At 42.9% G+C, this 24,970-nt stretch overlaps 1 protein-coding gene across 2 annotated transcripts in view; it reads right to left on the minus strand.

Annotated features, from left to right (window-relative positions):
• PALD1 (phosphatase domain containing paladin 1) overlaps positions 1 to 20,036 on the minus strand; it is a 147,195-nt gene extending 127,159 nt beyond the window's left edge. The window contains exon 1 of one of the 2 annotated variants that reach the window (XM_087701987.1): positions 19,948 to 20,036. In XM_087701987.1, coding sequence (XP_087558113.1) covers positions 19,948 to 19,964 — 17 coding nt within the window. In that variant the 5' untranslated portion in view covers positions 19,965 to 20,036. Of the gene's footprint in view, positions 1 to 1,014; positions 1,453 to 19,947 lie in introns of those variants that run through there. The other variant, XM_087701988.1, reaches the window with a different exon arrangement.
• Between the last annotated feature and the right edge of the window lie 4,934 nt (positions 20,037 to 24,970).

Below are 24,970 nucleotides of genomic sequence, written 5' to 3' on the forward strand. Positions count from 1 at the left end.
ATTCCAGCCAAAACAGCATTTCTTAAAATATTTCTCAAAATGTCACAGAAGGCATTTTTCTCTCCACCCTTATCACCACAAAGGGAACTCACTTTTTTCCCTCTGTGCTTTTTTTTAACTTTAGCTTTTTCTTTGCTACTGGACTGTATGATGTTTTGATAACTAGTTTAGAACGCTCTTCAGAAGGCACGATGTGTTTGCCAGAGAAAGCTGGAAATTTTCCTAATCTGGCAAGAAAAGAATTTATTTTTTAAAAAAACAAGAAGGCACAAATCCAATCCATTTGGAAATACATGGTCCTGGGATCAGAATTCATTTCCAATCAACGTCATTAAATTCCGGGTGCAAATCTACTTCATCCAGTCAGTGTGGATAACATAAATCATCTCTTTGGCTGTTTTTCCACTACCCTAAATTCTAAGCTGCAATAATCAAAATAAAGTACATTCTGACTGAGAAACTCTGTCCTATCTAAAAATACATCATGACCCCATCAGCCACAATAGATACAATGATCTCTTTAAGACACGGAACAAATTCTGTATGTAAACATGCTTTCTTTAACTTTCCAAAGTATAACAATGTTTCCCTGACATCTCATGATCTGCCAGAGTGTGAGGAATTGTGGCAATTATTACATGCTCCTGCAGCACATACATGAAAATGCAACTTTCCTGCACCCGTGTAGTTTTACTATGGCCATAAAATGAAGAAGAGATTAGATTCTCAGCATTTAGAGAACAAGCAACAAGTGAGATTATAAAAATTTTTTTTTACAAAATTCTATAAGGGTAAACAATATTTTATAGTGCTTGGACATCTTGATGTTTATAACCTGCTAAAAACATCCCCCAGCCCAGCCCCAAAACAACTTTTGAAGACAGCCAGAGAAACTAGCAGCAAGAAAAATCTATTTTCCAATCCCACCAGATTTTTAAGATTCCAGAATTAAGGGTATATAACATTATAATTGAAGAAAACAGAAAAGGGGGGGGGGGAGTCCACACAATGTACCTGATTTTTAGCTGCCAGGGAGAACATCCAATTTCCTCTCTTTGCAATGAGGAATTTAAAAAAGGAAAACAAACCAGCTGACTCAAAGTAAAGGCACCCAATCTTTCCAGAAGAGCTTTCAAAGAGATTCCTCTGTTCTCTCTCCAGATTCTCAAGAGGTTCCTTCAAAGTTGGCCATGGTTGATCCTCTCTGGTGGTGAAGCAGTTAAGCCCATCCTTGGGGACTGCGGGAGGAATGCCAGCCACCGATGAAGCAGAGACTGTAGCACTTTGTTTTCCAGAGATCAAATTCTAGCCAATGCCAATTAAAACAGGACTAGCGAAGAGCGACTGGAGCTGACCCTCTCCCTGGGCAAGAACAGCTTCCTCGACCATCTGTGGGCTGGAGCATGTGAGAGACAGCTCAGCTCGGGGACTTTTCTGCCAATGAAAAGCTGGGAGATTCCTGGCAACAGAAGCCACAGGCACTCAGCCGCCAAGTGAGGGGGATTTCGAAGGCAGGACTCTCTTCTTCATTCGTCAGGAAGGCGCTTTAAGAAAGCCTCTAGTGCAGCATCTCTCAAGCTTGGCAAGTTGGAAACGGGAGGACTTCAACTCCCAGAATTCCCCAGCCAGCCTGGGATTTGCAGTCCACCTGTCAACCTGCCAGAAACAGGACTGTAGAGCAGCAAGAATACTCTACACACAAAAATTGAAGGATACTTTGATTCAGGAGTGAAATTCACCCGTTTTTGACAGGTTCTGGAGAACCGGTAGTGGACATTTTGAGTAGTTTGGAGAACCAGCAAATACCACCTCTGACTGGCCTCCCTTTTCTCTGCCTCCCGAGTCCCAGCTGATAGGGAGGAAATGGGGATTTTGCAGTAACCTTCCACTGGAGTGGGGAGGGAATGGGGATTTTGTAGTATCCTTCCCCTGCCACACCCACCAAGCCACGCCCACAGAACCCGTAGCAAAAAAATATATATATCACCATTGCTTTGATTCCCACCACGGACGAATAGCCGTAAAAAATGGATGGGAGTTATCAGAGATGGCTAAATTGACAAGCTTTGATTAAAGGAAAGAATGCCATTAATTTTGTGTTTGTTTGGAAACTGCTTTTGGACTTTGTGCTTGAGGTGGGAAAAATGAAACTTTAATTTAGGTGTTGCTGATTAGATAGGTTTGTTGTTATAGAAATGGCAAGTATATATTATTTTATAAAAGTAAAAAGTCATTCCCTTATTCTATTGCTCCAAAAGGAATCATGTCAATGCTCCCCCCTCCTTTACTCTACACTTTTTTCTCTCCTCTTTTCCTCCCCTATTTCCCATTATCTTTATTTTCCTTTTTTATTTCTGTATTTTATATTTTGATAAACTAAAAAATATATTTACTTTAAAAAGAGAAACACAGCTCTCTCTAGCATCTAGTTGCCAGTAAGCATCTGCAAGAACCTTCAAAAAAACAGGTTACTGTAACAAAAGCAGATAGTTTCTAAATAGCTCCTTTCTACCATCATCCACTTCTTACCTTTAATGGGAGGGGTATCAGCATTTCCCAAAATTGAAGGGAAGGAAAGAGAAGTCATTGGAAATGAATCCTCTTGGGACTTCTCAAATAAAATCCTAAAATCCCTTCACCAAACAAACATGTTCATAAGCAATATTTGATAGAATAGTTAATAATTACTGCAGATAGTCTTCAATTTATAACAGTTCATTTAGTGACTGCTAAACACTGTTAAAACACTACTTTTGACCATTTTTCACTTATGACCATTGTAGCATCCCCTTGGTCATGTGATCAAAATTCAGACACTGGGCAACTGACTCACATTTATGACGGTTGCAATGTCTCAGGGTCAAGTAATCCCTTCTTGCAAACTTCTGATAAGCAAAGTCAATGGGGAACCCATTCACTTAACAACCGTGTTAGTAATTAAGCAGCTGCAGTGATTCACTTAACAACTGGTTGTAAAGGTCATAAAATGGAATAAAACTCACTTAGCAACATAAATTGTGGGCTCAATTCCGGTCAGAGGTCAAGGACTTACCTGTATGAATGATATTACGTAAAGGTAAAGGTTACTCTCGCACATATGTGCTAGTCATTCCGGACTCTAGGGGGCAGTGCTCATCTCCGTTTCTAAGCTGAAGAGCCAACGCTGTCCGAAGATGTCTCCATGGCATGTGGCCGGCATGACTAAACGCCGATGGTGCACGGAATGCTGTCACCTTCCCACCAAAGGTGGTTCCTATTTTTCTACTTGCATTTTTACATACTTTCAAACTGTTAGGTTGGCAGTAGCTGGGACAAGTAACGAGAGCTCACTCCATTACACGGTGCTAAAGATTCGAACCGGCGAACTGTCAACCTTTCTGATCAACAAGCTCAGCGTCTTAGCCACTGAGTATAAGGGTGGGACACTGCTGTCTCCCCTTATGAACAATATTAATAATACTTAATTCAAATGCAACACCGCATGTTGCCTGCCTGGGTTGTATGTGAATTGCTTTGGTGTCTAATTCATATTCTCTCTCTCTGTCTCTGTCTCTCCCTCCCTCTCGCCCTCCCCCCCTCTCTCTCACACACACACAGAGGCACACACGTGTCAGAAAAAGAGCCACTCTTTAACACAAAGGAATCAAAGTCTGTCCAACTCCATTTGCTTACACTCTTTGGGGAACATCCTTGCCAGCATCTTCCCAAATCTTCTTTTGATATTTCCCCACTCCTGAAATTATACTGTTGACTCACAGAGGGTGCTTCCCCTCCCATTCTAGACATAACTTTGTACAGCAGCACAAACCACTTTGCTTCTTTTAAAGTAGGATCCGCTCTTCTGCTAGATAATGGCAACTTGTAAACCAACTCCAGACAAAAGAAAGAAAGATAACTTACTTGCAATCATCATGAACACAGAAACATAAATAAATCAAAGGCCACACAAAAGAACCAGATTTACTGCGGATGATTCATTTAAGGCAATTCCCATAGTAAAATTTTCCTAATCCTGCTGGGATAGCTATCGGAACGTTGACTTAGCTACTTCCCAAAAAACAAGGACAAAAGAGGGCCGGATGGAGTAATTTCCTTCATTTCCTCCTTCCAAGGTACTGTGACACACACTGCAAAATGTATCTGTCCATATCTCTCTCCACACCTGCATTGGCAGCCTGATACAGGTGACCTTGAAGGCACAGATAAACCTCTAAGTGGCCTCAAAAGGTCTCAGGAAGAGTGCTAACGACCAGATGACTGCAAAGGAATAGCGTATTTTTCAGAGTATAAGGCGCACCTTTTTGCCTCCAAAAAGGGGCTGAAAATCTGGGTGTGTCTTATACACTGAATACAGTATTTTTGTCCTCCTGAAACTCCGTCCCTTTTGCAAAAATGGCCATGCATAGCCTTTAGGAGGCTTCCAGAGTGCTCCTGGGGGCTGGGTAGGGCAAAAATGAGCGGAAAACAGGCTGTTTTGTGCCCCTCCCCAGCTCCCAGGAGCACTCTATAAGCCCCCTAAAGGCTATGCATGCCCTTTTTTTTTGACAAAAAAGGGCCCGTTTTCATGAAAAACGGGCCGTTTTTTGCTCATTTTTGCTCCCCCCCCCCAGCCCCCAGGAGCACTCTTCTTGAAATTTTGGGCTGGAACGACATACTGAAAGAAGAAAAGCAAATGATGACATTCCTGCGAAAAACACAATGGCAGACGACTCACAATCAGAGGTGGGTTCGCACCGGTTCAGTGGAACCGATAGTGGAAATGGCGACTGGGTCTCTGAACTGGTAGGGATGGCATGCTCGCCACGCCCTCGAACCGGTTCCCCGATTGCCGCAGCATGTATTTTTATCATTTTTAAATGTTATGTGGATGTGCAGACTTATTTATAGGCAACTGTGCATGCGCGCAAAGCGCACATCAGGCATGCAAGTGTAAAGCTAGCAGTACTGAACTGGCAAGAGTTTCTTCTACTATATACCATGCTTAGGAGGGGCTAAGCCTAGGTTTTACACACACACCAGGGAGCCCGGTTACCCTGCATTAAAAAGAAATAAACATGCTCTGTCTTGGTCAAGAAAAATAGCAGGAGCACCTACATTTTAACCAGATTTCTCCTTCTCCTTTGGAAGTTTTCTTGATGGTCAGTACGTTTAAGCTGAGGAGCCCTCTGGGTAAATGCCAACCACAGAGACTGAAACACACGCTCTTTAAATGCGATATTTCTTCCGCAAACACCACTGGCTTGTGCTGCAGCCACCAAGCAGAAGCCAAATATTTACAAGATATCATCAGGCTGAAGGAAAATAGTGGGGAAAGGATCCAAGGCAATAAATATCGTGAGGAATGTAAATGGAACCCAGAAAGTGCCCGAAAATGGTAAGGAGTAAAAGGCTTAAAAAGTCTGCTCTCCTATTCTGGATTAAGGCTGCGCACCTTTCGAAGATTATTCAAAGTCCTGCATTGGACGTCGCATAAGTATATCACTCTCCTCTTTATTAAAGCAGCCATGTTTTCTGGCTTGCTAGAGTAAAAAGAGAAGCTACTGCTTTAAAAGTCACTTTCAAGACTTCACACCATAGAGCAGGAGTCACCAACCTTTTGGACCTCAGGGACCATTAAATTCATTATTTTAAATCCCATAGACCACTAATATGATCTGTCTAATGAGCAGTTGGATGGGCGTGACCAGGTGGCCATGTGACTGGGTAGGCACGGTCAACTCAATGTCACTCACGTCAAGGGGTGCCTCGCCAGTTTCTGCTCACCCCTCTCCTCCCAGCCCCTCCTCGCCTCCCTGCCCGGGCTTCTTAGGGCCCCAACAGGAGGCAGTTGTTGGAACTAAGCAGCCACCATGAGAAAAAGTTGGCAAAACAGCTGGCTCAGTTCAGATTGGATCTGACGGAGAAAGAGGCTCAGTAGAAGCACCTCCGTGAGGACTACCAACATAGGCTTTCCAAGCAGAGGGAAGACCTGTGGGAGTGCAAGGCCAGATACCAGCACCTGGAGGCTTAGCAGGCTGAGATGGTCAGCCAGTTCCAGATCATGATGCAGTCCCACTGGAACAAGGTCCTCTGGCTCTTTGCCACCAGCACTGCTTCCTGCCAGCCTTCACCCAAAGCCCCACACCAGGAGGTGACGCAGACCCCAAGTCAGAATTTCTCCCCCTCTCTGACCTGCACAAAAAGACCCAGAAGGGGGAAATTCTCTGCACCAACACAAGTGTTCATTGCACATATCTGTCCCAGATATGTGGACCCCTGATTTAGCGCAATATAAATAAAATGCAAATAATTTTTCTGCATACCAGCAAAATTTTCTTGTGGACCACCAGTTGGTGATCACTGCCATAAAGAAATGAATGCCAGAAAAAAAAATTAACAGCATAACATATACAGTGTTTTCAATGGCCTCAAGCATTTCTTGCAAACCATTTTCAAAGCACAGCCAGCCTTATTATGGAAGCTGGGTTTTCTTGCAGCCCTTCAAGCTGGCACAAGTAAGTAAATTTTATTTTTGTCAAATCAACAAAGAGGACATCGGAAATGGCCCTGGAGGACAGGAGGAAGAGCAAGTCAGTGATCAGGTAAGAAAGGATTAAACCCAGATGAAGAAAATAACAGAAAAGTGTCAGGCAAGTTCTCCAGTTCATACCAAGATAAAGGGATGGAGATGAGGGTGGGAATAGAGCCGTGATAGCGAAACTATGGCATGTGTGACTGAAGTGGCGAGTGGAGCCATGCCACCCATTCCTCTTCTAGGTTTCTGGTGCGCATGCGCACATGACGATCAGCTGCAATGTAGCAGTGCCAGAAACCGGAACAGCTGGTCTTCCATGTTCTGGCGTGAGCATGTGCACTGGCCAGCTGATCATGTACAGCAATAACCAGAAGAACTGCTGGCTGGCTGGCGCAAATGTGTGCGCCAGAAATCGGAAGTTCATTTTCCGGCACATGCATGCCCCCTGGGCAGCTCCTCTCTCTGGTTGCGGCCTAGACGAGCGCAACAAAGTGCTCCCTTTTCAGCACTCGGTGCCACGCGCGGGCACACTCCCTTTTTGGCACCAAGTGCCCAAAAGGTTCGTCATCAGTGGAATAGGGGGAAGCACACTCAGGCATGTAAGATTCTGTTACTATAGAATTACAGTTAATCTTCCAATAAAAGTACTCTCAATCTATATGATACAAAAGTTTTTTAGTTTGGTCTATTACACAGGTGTCCAATCTTGGCATCGTCCCCTCAGTCATAGAAAACACATTACTGAATTTACCTATGGCACAATTTGGATGTTCATATCTATAGTTAGAGCTGCAATCACATCATATTCAGTTTTGGTCGCCACGATGTAAAAAGATGTGGAAACTCTAGAAAGAGCGTAGAGAAGAGCAACGAAGAGGATTAGGGGACTGGAAGCTAAAACATATGAAAAACGGTTGCAGGAACTAGGTATGACTACTTTAATGAAAAGAAGGACTAGGGGAGAAATGATAGCAGTGTTCCAATATCTCAGGGATTGCCACAAAGAAGAGGGAGTCAAACTATTCTCCAAAGCACCTGAGGGTTGTTCTAAAGAAGCAATGGGTGGAAACTAATCAAGGAGAAAAGCAACTAATCAGTAGAACAACTTGCCTCCTGAAATTGTGAATGTTCCAACAGTGGAAGTTTTAAAGAAGATGTTGGATAGCTATTTGTCTGAAGTGATGTTGGATTTCCTGCCTAAGCAGAGGGTTGGACTAGAAGACCTCCAAGATCCCTTCCAACTCTGTTATTCTATTCTATATGCTAACACGTTTACTTTTTTTAAAATTCCAAACCACTTTGAGAATTTTTTAATTAAGGAGTGATGTATAAATACAATTGACTTGTGGACTTCAACTTTCAAAATTCCCAGCCATCCGTACTAGACACACCTGCTCTACCATATAAGGTTGACACATTTCTTATTATTCAATTGGATCTCTGCAATTCAAGTTACCACCACAAATGTCAAAGTAATCATTCCAATATTTCCTTTCAAGGCAAGATTTCTATCTTTGGAATATGAAATGTAACCCACTAATTACTGGAGGTCAGCACGAAGAGAAGAAATTGGGTTTGTAAAATGTTACTTCACCGTAGAAAACCATTTTAGTAGCAATAAAACATTTTTAAAAACAGTGTCTGATTTATCTTGATTTCTTTTTTTTTCCCCTTCCTTTCTCCTTTTCCTTCGGTATCGGGCAGGGAATCCACGGGGCAAAAAAGTCAAGATGTCAGTCACAACAGTGCAAAACAAGTCCCGCCCACGCCCTGCAACCAAGAACCCTGAGTCTTTTTAATTTTAGTTTTTAAAACTGAAGTGGAAAGTGGAAGCTGTTTGATTTTTATTATTCTGTTCAGAGAGCTTTTTAAATGAAAAAGTTTAATTAACGAAGTACACCAGAGCAGGGATTTCAGTAATACCCATGTAAGTGAGGGAAGGATGCAGCCTTAAGGCGCTTCAAAAATATTACTTAACAAGATTTTTTTGACCAAATGTTTTAAAGCACAAACTTAAGCAAAGGCACCATGCTTTGGAATATACAGAAGTTTGAGCAGTGACTGCTGATTAAAAGGGGGGGGGGGGAAATCATTTTACTTCCTCTGTCCTCCCGACTTTTTGAACACAGGTTGGTTGCCAGGCAGTTTCCGGGCAACCATGATTTCCTCTCACAGATTTTTGCTATTATACCACAATGCTGTTTGTAAAGATACAGGGTTAAAGTTAGGAACTAGGAAACAGCTCAGCATTGTTCTTGTAATGCAAGGAAGCCTGCTGATCTAAGGAGATGGGGGAGGGGAGGGGGAATAAAGGAATTATGCAGACGTAGACTCTGCCAAACTATCTTTCTCATGCGGTGTTTCCCCAACCTTGGCAACTTTTAAGATATGTGGACTTCAACTCCCATATTGGCTGGGGAATTCCGGGAATTGAAGTCCACGAGTCTTAAAGTTGCCAAGGTTGGATACCCTTGGTCTAGAGCAGTGTTTCTCAACCTTGGCAACTTGAAGATGTCCGGACTTCAACTCCCAGAATTCCCCAGCCAGCAAATGCTGGCTGGGGAATTCTGGGAGTTGAAGTCCGGACATCTTCAAGTTGCTAAGGTTGAGAAACACTGGTCTAGAGCAGGGGTGTCAAACTTGATTTCATTGAGAGCCGCATCAGGGTTGAGTTTGAACTTGGGGGGGGGGGGTGTCGTGGCCAGTTCGATGTCCCTAGTGTTGGGGCACCTGTGGCGGCCTAAGTGCTTCTGCCGAAGAAAATGGGCTCCCAAGCTCTGTTTTTGGCTGTGACAGCCTCCTGCAACCCTCTGCCAGTGAAAACTGAGCTCGGGAAGGCTGCCCTTGCATACTCAGTTTTCGGCTGCGATAGCAATCCTACAACCTTCTGCCAGCAAAAATGGAGCTCAAGAGGGCTGTCTGCGGCCTTCCCGAGCTCCCTTTTTTCCTGGCAGAGGCACCGTGGGCCAGTCCTTCACTGTTTCCAGGGCAACCCTGCAGGCCAGATCTAAGCACTTCGTGGGCTGATCTGGGCCCCGGGCCTTGAGTTTGGCACCCCTGGTCTAGAGGGAAGCCTACAAGGGAGAGGGAAGAGAGCAAAAAAAGTTCATTATCTCACAACTTGTAATAGTAACTAGGCAGAACTAGCCTGTCTAAGCAGCCTCTCTTCCAGGCGTCAATTTAAAAATACAGGACATTTTTGCTCTTTCAACACGATTACAGAATGATTCACTTTATTTAATGCTTGTTCAGGCAGGTATTTTTTTGTCTTTAATACTGACACCCTTCCTTTTATTCACTGGTGTATTCAGTTATATAGTTTTTTACTTTCATTTCTATGGAGTATAAAAACCCTTTAAAAACCTGTGTAATGGTGACCCCACCAGGCAAAACAAGGGATGCCTCTGCAAATATTCAATACATTTACAAAAAGAAATGTTACTAAGTAGTGATTAATTCAGCAGCAATCAGCCAGCTAAGAACTGAAGTCCTAAAACAGATAGGATGAGTTAGACCCAAGTACTGCTTTCCGCAGGTTTAACAACTGCTCCTTGGTTCAATTGATTGTATGGATTAAATCACTGGAGTTGTAAGAGTTTTCACATTGTTAAAGAGGAACAGCAATTAACACAGATCTTGCTCTGCCTACTCAAAAAAGAACAGCTTCTTCCTTTCTAAAAAAGAGAGAAAATTAACAAAAACTTTGTTATCACTGATTGTCTCTATATAGGTACTAATTTGAAAGTAGTGTCCTTGTTTGAATTCTTGTGCTGTAACTTCAAAACTTCCTTCTAACAAATTAGAGTACTTGGACTAACTATTTTTGCTGCCAGTGATGTTCAGTCAGGGGAGGCAGGGCCTCACCACTGTCATCATGAAAAGAAAAGAAAAATTAAAAGGAAAAAGGCTGAGGTAGTTGCTGCCAGAGTCACAGTGGATGACTCTGCTTAGTGCTTAACTGTTTAAAAAAGCCTCTAAAAAAGTGCCCTCTATAGGAGGAGGCGAGAGAACCACGTGCCTCATTTAGTCTATCTTTATGATCACTTGAGCAGAGTTAAGCAAGGGTTAAAAGCCGAAAAATTCCTTATGTAGATGAGGCACGTGATCCTCTCGCCTCCTCCTGTAGAGGGCACTTTTTAGAGGCTCTTTTTAAACAGTTAAGCAGAGTCATCCATTGGAGACTCTGGCAGCAGCTTACCCAGCCTGACTTCAGCAGCTCTTGCCTTTTTCTTTTTATATTTTTACATTTTCATCATGGCAGGCAGAGTTGAAATCCTCTGTGACACAGCTGGAAAAGGTATGTGGGTCGGAGGGAGGGGGGAGGAATTCAAAATTAATGTAATTTGTAAATAATTGTATTATTCTAAGTAATTTGTGTTTGTGTGTGTGTGTGTGTGTGTTTTACCCGCCTCTGCTGGCGCGCGGGCTGGCACTTTATTTTTTATGTGGGACATAGCGGCCGGCAGGGCTTTTGGACATAGCGGCAGTGCGGCTTTTGCCTCTAGCATCGGGGCGGCAGGGCGGCTTTTGCCTCTTGAAAGCTCTTGAAAGCTCTGCTGCGGGCGAAAGAAAGCGCTTTAATCAGTGGGGTGTGTGCCAGGAGAGAGGAGAGAATGCTCAGGCATTCTCTCCTCTCCCCCCAGCACGCAACCCACTGACTAAAGCGCTTCCTTTCGCCCACCTGAGCTCTGCTGTGGGCGAAAGAAAGCGCTTTAATCAGTGGGGTGCCGGGGGAGAGGACTGCCTCACCAGGCATAAACTTTACTGCACGTCACTGTTTGCTGCAGACTATAGGTAGTCTGCACCAAAAGGGACGTGTGGCTCAGTGGCTAAGACACTGAGCTTGTCAATCAGAAAGGTCGGCAGTTCGGTGGTTTGAATCCCTAGTGCTCTGTAACGGAGGGAGCTCCTGTTACTTGTTCCAGCTTCTGCCAACCCAGCAGTTTGAAAGCATGTAAAAATGCAAGTAGAAAAATAGGAACCACCTTTGGTGGGAAGGTAACAGCGTTCTGTGATGTTTAGTCATGCTGGCCACATGACCACGGAGACGTCTTTGGACAGCGCTGGCTCTTCAGCTTAAAAATGGAGATGAGCACCATCCCCTAGAGTTGGGAATAACTAGCACGTATATGCGAGGGGAACCTTTACCTTTACAGGTAGTCTTGAACTTACAAAAGTTCATTTAGTGACAGTTTGAAGTTACAACAGCACTGAGAAAAGTGACATGGACATTTTTTTACACCAATGCCATATAATCAAAATAGCAATAGCAATATAGCAATAGCAGTAGACTTATATACCGCTTCATAGGCCTTTCAGGCCTCTCTAAGCGGTTTACAGAGAGTCAGCATATTGCCCCCAACAATCTGGGTCCTCATTTTACCCACCTCGGAAGGATGGAAGGCTGAGTCAACCCTGAGCCGGTGAGATTTGAACCGCTGACCTGCTGATCTAGCAGTAGCCTGCAGTGCTGCATTTAACCACTGCGCCACCTTGGCTCTTCAGACATTAGGCAACTGACTTATATTTATGACAATTGCAGTGTCCTGGGGGTCACATGGTCACCTTTTGCAACCTTCTGACAAGCAAAGTCAATGGGGAAGCTAGGCTCACTTAACAACTGTGGCAAGAAAGGTCGTAAAATGGGCCAAAATTCACTTAATCATCTTACTGAGCAGAAGAAATTTTGGGCTGTATTGTGGTTGTAAATTGAGGACTACCTGTATAAAGTCTGACAGCAGATTATTCAAAAACATAACTTTAGTCACAAACTAGAACAAAAGACAACTAGCTTTAGTGACATACCACAGCTGAATATAGGATTAGTTTCATTTCCTATTCTAGAGAATACAACAAATTCCAAGCATCCATAATCATATCTGATTACAACTTGATTAATACATAAGAAAATCCCAAGACTAAAAAAGTTGAAAGAAATATCAAGCAAAAAACATCGAGATGGCAATGGCAGATGAAGGAAATATGCTAGAAGTTAAGAGTATTGCATGGCAGAAATACCAGATATGTCAGTCATCAATTGATACTTCTTACTAATACCGTTTCCCTGAAAATAAGACCTCCCCGGATAATAAATCCAATCAGGCTTTTGAACACATGCGCTAAAATAAGCCCTCCCCCAAAATAAGCCCTCCCTGAAAATATTGCAACAAAGCAGCAGCCATGAGATGACCACACTCACCGCCTCCTGCACCTCAAAAATAATAAAAAATAATAAAGCTTATTTTGGGGAGTCAAAAGAAAATAAGACCCTGTCTTATTTTGGGGGAAAACACAGTAGCAATAACACTTATATACCACTTCACAGCCCCCTCTAAGCAGTTTACAGAGTCAGCATATTGTCCCCAACAATCTCCTCATTTTACCCACCTCCAAGCAGGAGAAATGCAAAACAAGCTGTAGAAGTAACAGGACGAAGTGCCAGGTTTAAACTACAAAGGATATTTGGAATATTATACCCTCATTCTGGCAAATCATCAAATGAAGTACTGTAGCTTCAGTGTAGTATGCAACACAATTCTTATTCACGCGATGTGGAGCATTTGGATAACTTCTACTGAGTCCAGGCCAGCTAAATAAAGGAGAGACGTTGATAACTGATCGCTTTTATACTGCTGCCAAGAAAATCTTATGACTCCATGGAGGCCATAAAGTCATGAGAAGTCCAACTACACCAAACAGAATTCAAACCTTTCATATAAACCTGCAGCTACTTTAGGAGGGATGATGGAAGTAATCATTTCCAAACAGCTAGATTCTTGTCCTAGATTCTTACCTATTTAAAAACAAAAATTGTAACGCTGTAACACAGGGGTGTCAAACTCGATTTCATTGAGGGCCACACCAAGGTTGGGTTTGTCCTCAGGGGGCCAGGGCGGGCGTGGTCAGCATGACATCACTCATGTTGGGGGGCATCTGTGGTGGCCCGAGCACTCTGCCAGCGAAAACAGGCTCCCAAGGTCTGTTTTTGGCTGCAACGGCCTCTTGACACTCCTGCTATAACAGTTATCCCTTAAAAGCGATCCGTGCAATCAATCAAAGCTAACTCAATCATGAAAAAACCTATGCGGTGATACCAAAAGTAGGCAGAAATTATGAAGGTCTTTTTAAGTTTTCCTGAAATTCTTAAACTTACACCTTTACAGATAGTCCTTGACTTACGACCACAATTAAGCCCCACATTCCCACTGCCTCCCGCAGCTCTTTCTGAGCCTTTCCGGCTCTCACCTTGTCCACTGGTGATAGCTGCCAGCGCAGGTTTTCCAGGGCATTTTAACAACCCTCGTGGCTCAACCCCTGAGGGGAGCGGAGGAGCGCTTCTGCTCCTGAGAAGCCTCTGCGGCAACAGGCTGCCTCTAGGAGGCATGTGTGCCCAGTTCTCCTGCTTGCCCGGCAAGGGTCCTCACTGAGTGACTCCGTCTCACTCAGTGGCCAGGGCAGCGTGCCGCCCCAGGGGGCTTGTGGCAGTCCAGTCCTTGCAGGAGGAGGCTGTGTGCGATGTAGGGAGGCAGGATTCGCCGGGTCCAAGTTTATTTTCCTTAATCCTTTGTAAATTACTGGAGGTCCAGAGTGGTGCATCCTTTCCCTTGAGTGGGATGAGTCAAAATATGGGAAGTCCTGCTGGCCAGGGGGCGTTGCCCAAAGAGCTTATCTGACTCATCCAATCATGAGAGGACAAGGTCAACCCATTCTGGATACTCCTCCCCCCTCACTATGGAGAATTAACCTAGTACATAATTTGCAGGATGTGAAGGTACTATTGCACGTAGCACTAACCCTCAAAATTCTGTTTTCTATTTTAAAAGTTCTTTGAAAATGAGACAAAATGAAACAGGCTGTGCCAGAACTCAGACAAAGTGGGGGAATGGCTGAGAGTCTGCAGTGTGACTGTGGTGCTCTGGAACAAACGATAACACATATGCTTCAAGAATATCTCCTCAGAAAATTTCAAGGCACCTGGGATGATCTCATGCCAGCCACACCAGAAGCAGTGACTCGATTAGCTTCCTCAGATATCAAATTATAACATCTATCCCACTGCAATTATATGGTTCTGTATTATGGCGATTTAATTATGGTTTTAGCTTAATTTAATATTTTATCTCCTGCATTGTATTGTCCATATCTCTTTCTCAGCGTCTCTCCCTTGTTTTCTCTTTTATATGTAGCTATTCCAAATGGTTCATCTTGGAAAACTAATTCTTGGTGGTGGTGGTGGGAATTCTGTATGTAAACAAATCAGAGATCTTCTCTATCTCTAATTTTATTTATTTATTTATTTAGCATATAACCTATGACAGACATCAAGCAATCACTGATATACAAATTTGGTTTAAATAAAGCATCAGCAAACATACACAGACATTCTGTGTGTGTGTCTGTGTCTGTGTCTGTGTGTATTTGCTGATGCTTTACTTAAATTAATTTGTATATCATACACACACACACACACATATAATACAAATTTAATTTAAATAAAGCATCAGCAAATATACACACACACACAAACACACACTTTATTTAAACTAGTGATTTACATGTAAATCAGTGATTACTTGACCTCTGCAGAGGCCATACCCTAAATAAATAAATAAAACAAGACCGAACATAATTGGAGAGAAGAGACGATCTCTGATTTGTTTACATACATTTTTTTTTTCACCAAGGACTAATTTTCCAAGATGAACCATTTGGAATAACTACATATAAATAAGAAGACAAGAGACCCTTGTTGACAAGGGACCATCAACAAGGTACTTTCTATCACATGTGGTGGACTTGTCTCAAAGCTAAGGAATTTTGGACGAAAATTCAAAAACGGTTGGAGGAAGTAACGGAACAAAAAATTGACATGAAGCCTCAGCTGTTTCTTTTGGGAATAATAAAAGGAAATATAAGCAAAGAAATTCAATATATTATGCTTCATACGTATAATATGAAGCAGCCAGTATCTCATTTGCCCAAAACTGGAAACAAAACACCATCCCCTCAAAAGCAGAGATCATAAAAAAGGTGCTAGAATGCGCCTAAATGGAAAAATTAACAATGGAACTAAAGGATAGAGAGGAAACAGAGTATTATAAGATATGGAATAGGTGGTATAATTGGCTCGAAAAGAGATGTAAAATTAATGCATAATGAGTTTATAGAAAATATAGCAAAAGGAGATGGTACGTATTCAGAAGTCAAGAGAGATGTAAATGCTGTATATATGTTGTATGTATGTATGTATGTATGTGTGTGTGTGTGTATACATACATACATACATACATACATACATACATACATACATACATATATATATATATAAGGCAACAGTAAAAATATTGGGTTTCTGTCGTGATGGACTTTTGTGACGAGCCAATTGACAGATGATGGAAGCAGTTAGCTTCCTCCCATAATTGGGGCTTACCAGGGGTTGTGACACTAAATATATACCTTCTTCCCTGGCTTCAGCTGATAAGGAGGAGACCTGTGGCATAATGGCTAAGACATTTGCCTAAGATGCAGTACAGCACAGGTTTGAATCCCAGTAAGGGTATGGCTAGCTGATGAGAGCTAAATAGCTTGAAATAGATCTATACTAGTCTCCCTTTATTTATTTATCAGCACAAATAAAACATATATAATAACCATGAAACAAGGGGGTATATGTATGAAACAATAGGCTGTAGAATGGAAAAGTAGAAATTAGAAAAAAGAATATCGATAGCGGAACGCTGTAAAAGTGTAATTGTGATTTTAATGTTTAAAAATGCTGAATAAAAATGATATTTTAAAAAAAGAAGACAAGGTAGAGACAGTTGGCTACTCTGGAAGGTCACATCCAGGAAACCAACCAACCAACCAACTATTGACTCCATAAGATTTTGTATCGCTCAGCCACCAAAGTGAGGGAAAAACATGTCAATAGTGCTTGGGCAGGACTCATATGGCAAACACAATCTGAGGTTTGATATGTAGCCAAATCCGTCAGGGGAATCCTTTAAAATGTTAAATATTGTTCCCAGACTGGACACTGCTTGTAGCTCCCAACGCAAAGCAAACAAAATTCCTTCCTAATAGAAACTAAAAAAAAAAACACCACTCTGACAAAGTCCTCAAAACTAGAAAAAAATTGATTTTATCAACAACTGTCCCAAGGGAAACTGGGGAATGTGCCACACTGCCAGTATTTTTAGAAATAAATACACAGAGGGAGGGAGGGAGGGGGGGAGGGGGAGGGGGAGAGGGAGGGGGGGAGGGAGGAAGGGAGGAAGGGAGGGAGGGAGGGAGGGAGAGAGAGAGAGAGAGAGAGAGAGAGAGAGAGAGAGAGAGCGCGCTAAGGAGTCAACGGAACAGAAATAAGAAGTAGTACTTTTAACCAGCAATGTACAGGGCGGGGCATAACCTTTTCCTAGGGGGTCACAGCAACACTTGTAATAACAACACAAATAATTCATACACCATTCGAAAGCCCATCAAAAACTGAGTTTATTGACACGATTTAATAGTCAGTATGACCACCATTAGCCCTTCGAACAGCATTCAAACGAGGTGCCTCTCGAAAGGCAATGCATTTTATTCTGTCAATGATCCTTTGTTCTTCCGAATCGAATTTTCCAGCCATTCTTAAAGCAAATTTAACATTTAATAGCTCATTCAATTCAGTTTTTTATGGGCTTTAAAATGAGGTGTCGCGGAAGTTGTAAACTGCTGTCGATCTTGCTGTGACCCCCTAGGAAAAGGTTATGCCCCGCCCTAGAATTGCAAAATAATGACTGTTTGAAGATTTGTTGTGTTCTTATCCACCTCGTTTGAATGCTGTTCGAAGGGCTAATGGTGGTCATACTGACTATTAAATCGTGTCAATAAACTCAGTTTTTGATGGGCTTTCGAATGGTGTATGAATTATTTGTGTTGTTATTACAAGTGTTGCTGTGACCCCCTAGGAAAAGGTTATGCCCCGCCCTGTAGATTATAGTATCCTCACTCCAACCTGCTGCTCTACACTTATGTTGAATGCAATTCACATCATCACCAGGTACTACAGGTAGATCTTGACATAAACCTTTTGTTTATTGAGTGTTCAAAGTTACCACTGAAAAATGTGACTTCTGACCAGTTTTCACATATACGCCCATTGTAACATCCCCATGGTCACGTAATCAAAATTTGGCGCTTGGCAACTGACATGCATTTATGACTTTTGCAGTGACCCAGGATCGTGTGATCACCGTTTATAACCTTCCCAGGTGCTCGGCGGAGCATCGCGCAGGCTCCGTACGCTTGTACACATGCGCAAATGGCCCGGTTGGCTCAAATACAGGTAAGGGCGAGCGGGTGGGCTCTCCAAAGCACCGTTCTGGTACGCTGGCTGGCTGGGGCGCACCGGCCTGAACCCATCACTACTGTAGATGTATTTACTAAAGTATTAAACACTCCCCCACTCTGGGGCCCATAAGAAATAGCAAAGTTTGAGTAGATAGAGAGAAAGTCAGTCACAGGCAGGAAAAGACCAATAGTAAAATATAGAAGACTTGTTAAATACACCCTAGCCATGTCATGTGATTTGGCCATTTCTGAATACACAACAGCTGTACATATACAACAAGCCACAGAAAATAAATTTCACCTAAATGTTAATATCTCTAGATAATGGCTATACTTCCAAATAATAATAGCAGGTGCTATTTCATGATAATGGCTATACTTCCAAATAATAATAGCAGGTGCTATTTCATGAATGTGAAACACAAGCCTAAATAACTTCCAGTGTTTTAGATTACATCCCTTATCAAATCCTGACCAATGTTTTGAATAGCATTTCTCAACTTCAGTCACTTTAAGATGTATGGACTTCAACTCCCAGAATTCCCCAGCCAGCATATATCTTAAACTGACTTGTAGAAGCACTGGTTTAGAAGATGAAGTCGTAAAGTCCTGTAGTTGACAAGACACACAACATACTATACTTGCACTAAACCCATTGAGATTTGGGAACTAATGATCCAGATCCCTAATTCAAATTCAGAGAGGAAAATTCCATCCATCCATATCAGCTAATATTTAATTACTAAAACTACAAGACATCTTATTTGGAATTAATATTTCACTCTTATGTCCAGTAACTTTATTCGTGCTGCTAGCAATTAGTAACATGAATCAGAGGCTTATTTATTTATTTAAAACGTATATACTCACCCATCTCACTTATTAGATTCTGGGTGACTCACAAATTTCCTCTCTCCTAATTAGACTCATTTTATTTCATGTCCCAAACCAAAGCTCAACAGCAATAAATCAAATTAAGCTCCATAGTAATGTATTTAAGACCCTGAATTTCTGCACTCTACATTATTCCACTTTCGGTCCACCCACGTTTTTTATTCAAATGCTTTGTTTACCTCTCCATCTGCCTACCCAAAACCACCCAGGCCTGCATTTTCAAAGCCATTTAAAAACTACTACATCTTCCTTCCTCCCCCCCACCTCCCCATTTCAAAGAATACACAAAAGAGGCAAACAAATCTTTTAAAGCCCTGGGTTGCATGTACACTTAGAACAGGCTGTGTAGTCTGGACCAGGGGTCACCAACTTTTTGGACCTCAGGGACCACTAATATGACTTTTTTTTTTAAAAAAAAGATAAAGTTAAATAGTATTTAGTGCCATATAAAAAAGTGCAAATAATTTTTCTGCAGACCACCAAAATGTTCTCACGGACCACTAGTGGCTCACGGACCACCAGTTGGTGACCACTGGTCAGGACTACAAGCAAAAACTAATATATCTGCAATTGACCCAAACTCATTCTGACACTGTGTTGTAAAGCAACTGCGTTTGCCCAGCCGGCTAGGCTAAAAACGTGACTGAAATGTAATTTTAACCAGTGTCTGCGTTTAAAGCACATGTTTAAAACCACGATTAAGGTGCCTCCGTTTATATCATCCAGTAGCCATGATTCGCTGGGATCATAAACTAACCACAATGGTTGGATTCACGTTATAAATTAAGCCACGGATTTGATTAATAGTTCTCTGTACGCATCGCTTGTTGAGCGAATAAGGGTCCCGGTCTACCCGCAAGGTTCAATTCGCTTCTCTCCCGAATCCTTTTTTCCTGAGAAAAGTGCCACTAATACACACCCGTCGGAACTTACGCTTAGGAGTAGACAGAGTTTACACTGGAATGTAAACCTGAGCCCACCCGGTCCTAGCTCCGTACAAATTCGAGCCCGGCATCCGTTCCCAGGACAGAAGCTCAAGAACGGTCAGCGAAAACTGCCTTTCCCCGCTGAGCTTGGCGGTAAAGCGGCGCAGAGCTCGAACCGCCCGGGGAACAGCCGCAGCGCTTCCTGCCGGGGGAAAAGAGGACGGAGAGGCTCCCCCACCGCCCCACAAGCCGTGAAAGTTGCCCCACGCCCCACTCGCTCACCGGAAAGGTCGCTGCATCCCCCGCCGGCCCGGCGAGCGAACTGGAAGCGGTGGGGCGCAGAGCCAGCCCTTTGTTCCCTTTTGCGCATCCACGCGCCGCTGGGGCTTCTGGAGAGCGCGCGACTCTCCTACTAGGGGAGGCTGGAGGAAGTTCGCACCGCTCCCCTCGGCTCCGCTTGTTGGCGGGCGTTGCCGGCGATAGGTCCAACGAAAGAGCTGGGGGGGGGACGGAGGAGGCACAGGCGCAGCGACACACACACACACAAACACACACACACACACGCAAACAGTTGGTTTCAGCCACTCACTCCCTCAACCAGTCTCACCACCATTTTTGATTGATTGATTGATTGACATTTGTCAGACAGAAACGAAAACAGAAATAATCTATATATAAAAACGTGTGTGTGCGTGTTGGTTTTAGCCTCCCCCCTCAGCCAGTCCTACCATCTTTTATTTATTTATTTACTTACTTACTTATTGTAATTTGTCAAACAGAAATGAAAACAGAAATATGTCCGTGTGTGTGTGTGTGTGTGTGTGTGTGTGTGTGTGTGTCTGTGTCTGTGTCTGTGTCTGTGTCTGTGTCTGTGTCTGTATCTGTGTGTGTGTTCCATCACAAATACTGTGGTGGTAAGCACCCCTAACACTTCTCGGGTGTTCTGTTAAGATCCAGCCTGTTGTGTCATTCTGCCATGCTGACTTCTACTGTATAGCGCAGTGGAGTTACCATGTCAACGGCTTCACAGTACTCCACAAGGGGACCCTCCAGAGGTGCAGTTCGGCCCAGATCAGGCAAACTGGTAGTAGCGATAGTGGGAGGCTCCGCCCACCCGCCTGACCCTTCTGCGCATGCGCAGAAGCGTCACACGTGCGTGAGCAAGCAGGAGCACTCCTGAACTGGTAGTAGAAAAATTGGTAACCTCTGGGGCTCTCCCAGTGGTGGGATTCAAAAATGTTTACTACCGGTTCTGTGGGCATGTCTTAGTGGGCATCACATGGCATGGCATGACGTGGTGGGCATGGCAGGGGAAGGATACTGTAAAATCTCCATTCTCTCCCCACTCCAAGGGAAGGTCACTGCAAAATACTCATTCCCTCCCGATCAGCTGGGACTCAGGAGGCAGAGAATAGATGGGGATGAGGCCAGTCAGAGGTGGTATTTACTGGTTCTCCAAACTATTCAAAATTTCCGCTACCGGTTCTCCAGAACTGGTCAGAACCTGCTGAATACCACCTCTGGGCTCTCTCTCTAATAAGGAGGAAAATCCAACATTAGAAATTACATTTGGTCTGGACGTTTTCCTCCCATAAATAAATACATGGGCAATGCCGCGTTATCGGCTAGTATTAAAATATAATGACAGGGACAGATAGGCATGTTAGGGCACATATGCACTCCCACTCTACGGACCTTTAAGTACCAAGTGAGGTCCACGGAAGTCAATTTGTGACTGAAACTGTGAAAAATTGTAGCTGAGACAAGTGAATCAGGCAGAACATTCCAAACTTTGACAATTCTTTAAAAAAATTGTATTTTTTACAGTCAAGTTTAGAACGGAGTTTAAAGTGGTGGTTTGCACACGTATTATTGCGATTAAAACAGAAAAAGTCATTTACAGGTAAAACATTACTATGTACAATTTTACATACAATACCTAAGTCGGCCCGCAAGCCACACAGTTCCAAATTATCCAGACCAAGAATTTCGAGCCTAGTAACATAGGGAATTCCATTATGTACAGAATGTTTATCTTAAAATACTTCTCAACCCATTCAATTGTACTAATGTCAGATATATGGTAAGGATTCGAAACAGTTGGATCTTCTGTGTTGTCCGTCACATCTTAACACTTGTGGTCTCTTTTCCCGAAACATCCCAACCCGGTAGTCCTCGATCTGCAACCTCAATTGAGCCCACGATGTCTGTTGTTAGTGAGACAGTTCTTAAGTGAATTTTCCCCATTTCACAACCTTTCCTGCCACAACTATTAAGTGAACCACTGTCGTCGTTAAGTCAGTGACACGATTCTTAAGTAAATCTGGCATCGCTGGTCAGAAAGTCGCAAAAGGGAACCATATAACTCTGGGACACTGCAACCGTCATAAATACGAATCAATTGCCAAGCGTTTGAATTTTTGATCATGTGACCATGGGGAAGCTGCAATGGTTGCGTGAAAAAGGGTCATAAGTTCCTTTTTTTCAGTACCATGGTAACTTCGGTCACTAAATGAACTGTTGTAAGTTGAGGATTATCTGTACCCCCCAAACGCTTGAGTTTGCACAACTTGGAGGTTTACTAAGTGCCACATTGGCTGGGTTGGTGCAAGGACTGATGGGTGACTTTATGGTTCAGGAGCTGTATTTACCTTAATATGTAGAATTCAGTTTAAAACTTTAAGGAAGCAGCAAACCTTTTGCTTGGATTCTTGGATTTATATCTTCCATCTCTCTTGAATGTATTGGTTATCTTATGTAGGAAGATAAATATGAAGTTTCTTCTGGACCTTAAGTGGCTTGCTTTGATAACAATTACAACCTGGGTCTCTTTCCAGGTTTAAATATTGATGGGGCCATGCTGAGGAAATAAGAGAGGAAATAAGCAAAACTTTCCGTGACCCGTCAAAACCGCGGTCCACAAAAGCGCGCTCAACGAAAGCGTGCATTTGACGTCACAGCGCAACGAAAAAAATTAAAAATTGAAATAAAAATAAAATTAAAGCAAGCCGATTCACATAAAGGTAAGGGTTAGGTTTAGGGTTAGGGTTAGGGTTAGGTTAAGGGTTAGGGTTAGGTTTAGAGCGTTAGGGTTACGTTTAGCGTTAGGTTAAGGGTTAGCGTTAGGTTTAGCGTTAGGTTAAGGGTTAGGTTTAGGGTTAGATTTAGGGTTAGGTTAAGGGTTAGGTTTGGGGGGGTTAGGGTAAGGTTTTCGCTTTATTTTTACATTTATCGATCACAGCGCGATGTTTTCGTCGCGCTGTGATGACATCACGTACGCGCTTTCGTCGAGCGCAATTTTGTCGTCCACGGTTTTGTGGTGGAACCAAACTTTCTAGTGAGCCGAATTAAAGTAACAAACACAAGCATAAACAGTTTTATGCTTAGTTATCCTCACATGTATGACTGTCACAATGTCCCTGAGGTCTTGTGATCAAAATGTGCATGTTGTCAGGCCAGGAAGCTATCTTTTGCGTTGGGCTTTCAGGCCTGCCACGTTCAATGCTGTGGGGAACTGGGAGGGGGATTATATGGAGTATGGGAGATATACAGTCATAATAACATTCCTTTCTCAGAAAGTCAAGGAAGTCTTGCCCTGCACCTGATGTGGTGTAACTGGGAGGCATCTCCAGTTGGGACGGTGCTTGATTGGACCATGTGACGGACATGTGGGGGTTGGGCAGGGATTTGAACTTTCATTTGGGTGGGGAAAACCTGGAAACTTTCAGATTCGGATTTTCTCAGATGTGCCAATAGGACATCACTAATAAAATGGAACTTTGAGAAACTTCAAGCTTCAGAGTCTTCTTTCGTTGGGGGTGTTACTTTGAACCATGACATACGTGTCCCACTTGGCTTCCGTCAAGCAGATATCAATAAAATTGAAAGCAAAATGTGTTGTCTTACTTAGTGACCATGTCAGTTAGCGATGAAGCTTCCAGTTCCAATTGTGGTTAAGTGATGACTACCTATAAGTAGCAAGTGATGAGGTTTTGCTGGGTTTGGTATTTGGGGTTTTACTTAGGAAAACCTCCCAGAGTCACTGTAAGTTGGGCAGCCATATAAATGTTCTTAACAAATAAAGACCAAGAGAAGAGAAGGCACTAAGCTTTGACAGTTAGCACCTGGCCAATATGCCTAGATTCAGAAGCCAAGCAAGGATGGGCAATCGTGGTTAGAATTCTAATGGAAGCCCACTAAGGAATGTAAGGATTATTAAGCAAGATTGGGAAGTTGATTGGGAAAAGAATCTCAGAGAAACACAGTAGAAAGCCAATTCCATCCTGTTCTGCAATATTTTTACCCCATCTTGCAAAACTGAATTGTAAAACAACAAAAAGGCCTGAGCATTTCATGTTTAAACTTCAGCATTTTGCTTCCTGTCACCTCTCATTTCTTTCAAAGCAGGGAGTTCCTGTTGTTTAGAAGTAGCCAAGAACAAAGCGAGTTCCTTTATGCTTGACCCCTTTCTCATCACATTGAGTCAATTGTTGAAATGCATCTGTGTCTTTGATTAACAGTATTTGTTTGTGTTCTTTGTATGATGATCCCGTCCTTGCACTGCCACATGCATCGCACATGGACAGGATATTGCACAATTGTGGTGCAGGTCTCATTGCCAGGAATTTCATACAATAGTTAAGCTGAAATTTGGACATAGTCTGATGAAAGTTGGAAAAGAGCTATAAACCTTTAGTAAATTACCGAAAATGCCCCAAGGCAAACACCGTAATGGCAATCTAGAGAAAAGACAATAAGGCACATCCAGTAATGAACTGCAATCAAACTGAGGTAGTTGAAGAAAGCTTGCCCAGAAAGAAGATCTGAATCTCCTGGTTGATTTCTGCATCATTTACAAAAAAATCACCAAGGATTTCAGGTTTATAACTGTAGCAGTGGTGGGATTCAATTTTTTTTTACTACTGGTTGTATGGGCATGGCTTGGTGGGTGTGGTGTGGCTTGGTGGTCATGGCAGGGCAAGGATACTATAAAAATCTCCATTCCCTCCCCACTCCAGGAGAAGGTTACTGCAAAATCCCAATTTCCTCCAGTTCAGCTGGGACTCGGGAGGCAGAGAATAGATGGGGGTAGGGCCAGTCAGAGGTGGTATTTACTGGTTCTCCGAACTACTCAAGATTTCCGTTACTGGTTGTCCAGAACTGGTCAGAACCTGCTGAATACCACCTCTGAACTGTAGACAATAAGAAACAATTTCCCCTAAACAGTACAACTTACAGTCTAGAGATTCTATTGAATCCTTCCTAAAGACCTAGGATAGGCAGATGTGGTTGTTTGATAGTGTTA

Source organism: Thamnophis sirtalis, unplaced genomic scaffold (assembly GCF_051295495.1).
Source record: "Thamnophis sirtalis isolate CommonGarterSnake01/CBP01778 unplaced genomic scaffold, rThaSir2_p1.2 scaffold_15, whole genome shotgun sequence".
Lineage (NCBI taxonomy): Eukaryota > Metazoa > Chordata > Lepidosauria > Squamata > Natricidae > Thamnophis > Thamnophis sirtalis.